The 5282-nt window shown below is 50.9% G+C and overlaps 1 protein-coding gene across 1 annotated transcript in view; it reads left to right on the plus strand.

Annotated features, from left to right (window-relative positions):
* Nucleotides 1–4983: 4983 nt before the first annotated feature.
* Pmar_PMAR003183 (hypothetical protein) overlaps nt 4984–5282 on the plus strand; it is a gene marked incomplete at both ends in the record, with an annotated part of 4092 nt that continues 3793 nt past the window's right edge. Inside the window, one exon of the mRNA XM_002777472.1 lies at nt 4984–5184. Coding sequence (XP_002777518.1) covers nt 4984–5184 — 201 coding nt within the window. The remainder of the gene's footprint in view (nt 5185–5282) is intronic.

Raw genomic sequence — 5282 nt, forward strand, 5'->3', positions numbered from 1 at the left:
AGCGGCGCTGAAAACCAGCGCTGAACCAGCGCTGGTTCAGCGCTGGATCACCCGCTACCTCCGCTGATCATGCCAAGGGAAGTGGTGAGGTTGATTGGCGTCGGTAGCCATCCTATATTGACTCCGCCGGCCAGAGAGCTAGTTTGAACGCATGTACACGAAACCAAATTTTTACACACATTACCTGAGAAGGTTCTGTAGTACTTTGGTCCTCTGTTATGGAATACTTGATTTGTTAACGCGAAGGACAAACAGTGATACTTTAGCATAGTATACCCCCGTGACGGTCTATTTATGTTGTCGATGATCGTTGTATGAGATTGATGATGGATCGTGTTGGACGGTGGATTTTGGGATTCTCCTACGAGGATGGTGTAATCTCAGTTGGGAATGACTACTCGAACATGGAAGATGCTGTTGATCAGCAGCTGGTTCCAATCCCCCGTAGCACAAAATGAGTCTCTCTTGGGTAAAGGAATCCCTTAGCTGAGCATATGGTGAATATTTTCCACATCGGATAAGTTCAATCAAGCCTTACAAGTTTTTGCCCTGTTATTAAAACCACTGGTTTGAACCATTGCGGTGATATTTCAATCGACCAGTTGTTAACAATTTCCACATTCAACAATTTCCTCATTCCATCATCGTATTCCCGGATTGTATAGACAATCACTCGCAACAGTATATAACATATAAAATGGCCAAAGATGATGTCAATCATGAAGCGTCCGTGTTGATCTTACAAGCCTCCTGGTTACTGATCTGTCGGGGACCGACAGTCGGGCCTACCTCTTTCCACGACACTCCGCCATCGTCTGACCTCCACGAGTTAGAAAGGAAATCCGTCACAGTAGCGCCACCGACCATGATCATCGACTAGCCACCTACCGTACCAGGCATACTCTCAACAATACACATTGGAAGGGAACTCACCGTTGATGGTGCTGAATCCCATGGCCCATCGGGGTTCCCATGAGGCGCACCGTGCGCCGCGCACGCAGGCAGGCGTTGCCAACTTCCACCGGACTCGTCAGAGCACCAATCGTAATTGAGGTGGATGTTGTCCATACCAAGCTCTCCGCAAACAACAATTCTGAAACGATAAGAGCCATTATTACATACGACGTAGCAACTACTCACCTTCCGCTGTGCAGAATAGTACAGGCGAGATTACAGCTCGGTGAGAATGATCCGTTCAGATCGACAGGAATAAATTCCGTCCACGTGCGACCGCCAAACGTCGTTCCAGAGGTTAAAGCTATGATCCTATCCACATATAAAAGACTTCACCCAACGAGTCATTGGCAACGACTCACAAAAAGTGAACTCGCCAAAAAGAACCAATGCCACATCGTCTCGGAGGGAGATCATGCAATGCCCCATCCTCAGAGACCATTCGGCCGAAATTGTTCGACGTCCCCATGAACGACCCCTATCAACACTGCAATACCTGCAGGCACTATTCAGACGATACCGAGGCCTGCGAGAACCTACACATCGCTCATTGACCGAGACATACTGTCGAGACCACTGGCAAGATAAACGGTGTTTCCATTCCAGCATACAGTGAGGCTGTGCCCAGAACGACCATCGAAACCGCCAGGACGTAAGCGCTGCCAGCCTGTTGCGAATGCCGCAACAGATGTGTAGTCCTGGGAAGAGCATTAACAACCTCAAGATGGGTACAATATACTCACCAAGAGAGATGACCCAACCGCGTTGAGGACGCGCTTACAACGACAGCATTGAGTGCTCCCACAAGGGCAGCAACTTATAACCCGCTGGTGGAGCCACTTGTTCCTCTGGGGTGACATCCTCAGTGAATACCTGCCACCAAAGGGTCTCCACAACGACGCTGGAAAGACCTGAGTACCGATGAGTGGGATGACCAGCATAGGAATGATAGACGTTGATGGGACAGTAAAGGCTCGGAAGATGGGCTAGTCGGAGTGTTGGGAATGGAAATTCAATGACGGAACTCGAAAACTACGTCCGACACGGCCGGATGCACTGCAACGCAATACAATACAACCTGCAACTTAGTTGCGCTGATAATCTATTACTCGGGCGAGTGCGATGAACACAGCCGTTTCATCTGCTAACCGGAAGCCCAGCTTGAAGACAGTGTGCGATACCGCAGTGGCATTCTTCCAACGTTGAGGATTCTCAAGTCTGTAAGTGCGCGAGACATTGTGTCTGCGTGCAGCCAGTCTGCTTTGTGCGTTGCGTGAAGCAGAAGCTGAGTAGTTGTTGTTGGTAAGCTCGGTAGTTGAGTGTACTAAGCTCTGGACCGCTACAGAGTTCCTGGTTCACTTACTGCACTGTTGAGGTACGCAACTGACGTCTAGTTACGGTGCAAGCACGTTACGTTGGTCAGAAGGTACCTTGTATATCCAGTAGTTCAGACCTTGAGTTGGTAGTAGTGATGGTTCTAACGCGAAGTGGAGCACGTAGTGAGGCCGCTCATATATCAGAGGGTGTTCGCCGTTCTCCAAGACTTATTCACAAGAGGATACGTCACGCGTCAGTACAAGGCAGAGTCCGTCGGTTCGATCAACTAGTACTTGGGGTTGTAAGGCTCGCGGTATCAACGCAGCCGGTCGTGGCAAGGGTTCGGTTGTGGTTACACCATCCACAAGTTCTATTCCTTTGGGTAATAGTGCCGTCCCCACTCGCCCATACGCACATTCTACCGGGATCGATCCGACCTGTGATCGGGATTCTTTAGAGTGTCCTGGAACAGTATCTGTATGCGGTCCACGTGATGTAGTAGATCGTAGAAGGTTAAGGTCCGTAGACATTAGGGCGTTGTCAGTGACGAAACAGGTTCCCGGGGTAAGGAAAGCCGGAAATAAGGTATGCCCTTCGCTGAAGAGTATTATGAAGGTCGCGAAGGGGCGTAGGAAGGTCGAGTTACCACAAGGTACCAAGGATAATGGTGGAGGTTCTGGGGATAATGGTGGATATGATGGTACTTCCGAGGGTATCGGTTATGACGATATGGGGCATAGGGAAGTGGGTCCTATGATCTCCGACCCGCCCTTGGGAGAAGGAGAACCTCAAGAAGGAAAGGCTTATAGCGTAATAGTGCAGGGGTCGCTTCCTTTCGGGGAGGGGGGTGTGAATGTACGGGGCATGGAGCGTTGCGTTGGGGGTTGCATGTCTTTTCGTGCCGCGGTTGGTACTGAGGATTTGCAGGGTTCCAGCGTTGATGAATGCTACGATGATTCTCAACCCCTAGGAAAGCGTTGTTACGGGGCGGACTCACAGGAGACGCTACCGGGCAGCGTGGAACTGGCGATTCCCAAGGCGACAACCTGGGCTGATGTGGACCGGATGGCCCGTCAAGGCGGGAGCCGAGCCCCTCCGTGGAGAGTTGGGCAGCTGCGAGCGGCAACGCAGCAAAACCCTCCCTGTCTGGGTAAATACGCTCCTTTATATAGGTGCCAGGCAACCTTGCGGCAATGGTTGAAGTCCGTTGGGTGCGCGGAATCGGGACGGTTTGAGGTCACCAAGGGCCCACCGGATGGTCCGAAGGAACACGGGTTGAAACGCCTAGGTCCCGTGCCTCATGTTCAAGGGCCATCGCAAGAGGGATCTTTGAGTCTCACCTTAATGTCGACAACGGGTGAGCAAATGGGTCATCGTCATGTAAGGGATCGCAGATGGATGGATTATGACGATAGAGAAGTACTGTTACGACTATGCCTTGTGGTTTGGTGGAGACTCGTCCTATGGGTATTACAGTCGTCTGGGTATCCAGTGACCGTATCATCGCAGCCTTTGGCCAGGGAACGCGGGGATAAGGGTCAAAAGGGTACCACCCACTCAGTAAGTCGGGGTATAGGAGAAAGGTGGATGAGGGATCCACTCGTTAGTGATGGATGCTATACCTCTTACTCTAACTGCGATCTCACCGGCAGTCATTATCCGGGTGATTGTCGACTGAGTCTATCGGATGGAACTTGCGACCACTTCGATAGGCCGGTAGGGGTTAGAAGTCCAGAACGCGCTCGGCTGGTCCCGGCTGACGTTCCAGAGGTAGGTGAGCAAGATGGTCATGGAATAAGCATGGCCACGGCCCCTATCCCGCCAAGTTCTTCAACTCCTGTAATTTATGAAATAGGTCTTGGGACGGCTATTCTAGACTCTGCATCTCAAGACTGCCCTAGAAATTGTACAGGGAATCCCGTTACCAGTCGCGGGGTACCTGTGACTAGGGTGCCGGGGGTTAGGAGTGCTGACGCCGTAGAAATGGCATCGAGGGTAACCCTGCTCGAGTCCTGGGATGGGAAAGGAGTTCAACTCTCCCCTTTGTACCGCTATGGTTATGTTGGTCAGTCTCCAAAATCTCTGGGGTCGTTAGAGGGTTCGTGCAGTATCTCCTGTTCTCTCGGGAGGCGTATGGTTTCGCACTCGGGGGAGACATCTCTCACTGTCGGCGGATCGACAGGAGGGTCCTTCGACCTTATCGCAGTCGAGGAGGGAAGGTTACGAATTTACTCTACGACAAAGGTGGACTATGCTGGTACTGGTTTGGCACCTCTACCGACGGGTTTCGGACGCCATTTAGGAGTCTCTGAGGGTAACCCTGCTCGGAGTTCGAGATGGGAAGGGAGTGAAACTCTCCCCTTTGTACCCAATTGGTTGTGTTGGTCTGGTTCTCGATATGGGGAGGGACAGTATTCAGGGTATCCATCAGACCTGGAGAGTGGTCAGGTCGAAGGTTCGTGGGATCTAGCTGCGGGTTTAGGATTTCTGCTGCCATCGGCGAGCTCAGGAGGAGGAGCTCATATTCCCGAGCTGATGGTTCGCAGTGTAAGGTCCTTCGAGCTTGATTTAGGGAAGAGAGTCTCAGGAGAGGTTAAGGGAGTTGTAGAATACTTTGAGAGAAGTTGTGATGTAGAAGGTGTTGTTATGCCGGCTAATTGTACTAATGTCAGTCTGGTTCTGTTTCCCAACTTATCCAACTACGTATCATCAATGTCCATCAAGCCTGTCGATGATGAGCGTGGTTCCGACTACCAGGAGAAGGGTTCCAAGAGTACCTACTCCAAGGATAGAGATACCATTGTGCACGAGGAGTTGTTTGGGGATACCTTCGAGGGCAGAAGTGCTCCAATAAGGGTTCTCAAACCTAATTCAAGTATTGATTCTAATGATAAAGCTAAAAAAGATAAAAAAGTAACAACTACGAGCGTTGATGGGATGGACTCAAGTTCAAGCTCTGTGACGTCGTATGAAGGTTCTGCTCGAAGAAGAAAGGGTCGCAAGAGCGATCA

This window comes from Perkinsus marinus, assembly GCF_000006405.1.
Source record: "Perkinsus marinus ATCC 50983 genomic scaffold scf_1104296951686, whole genome shotgun sequence".
Taxonomy (NCBI): Eukaryota; Perkinsozoa; order Perkinsida; family Perkinsidae; genus Perkinsus; species Perkinsus marinus.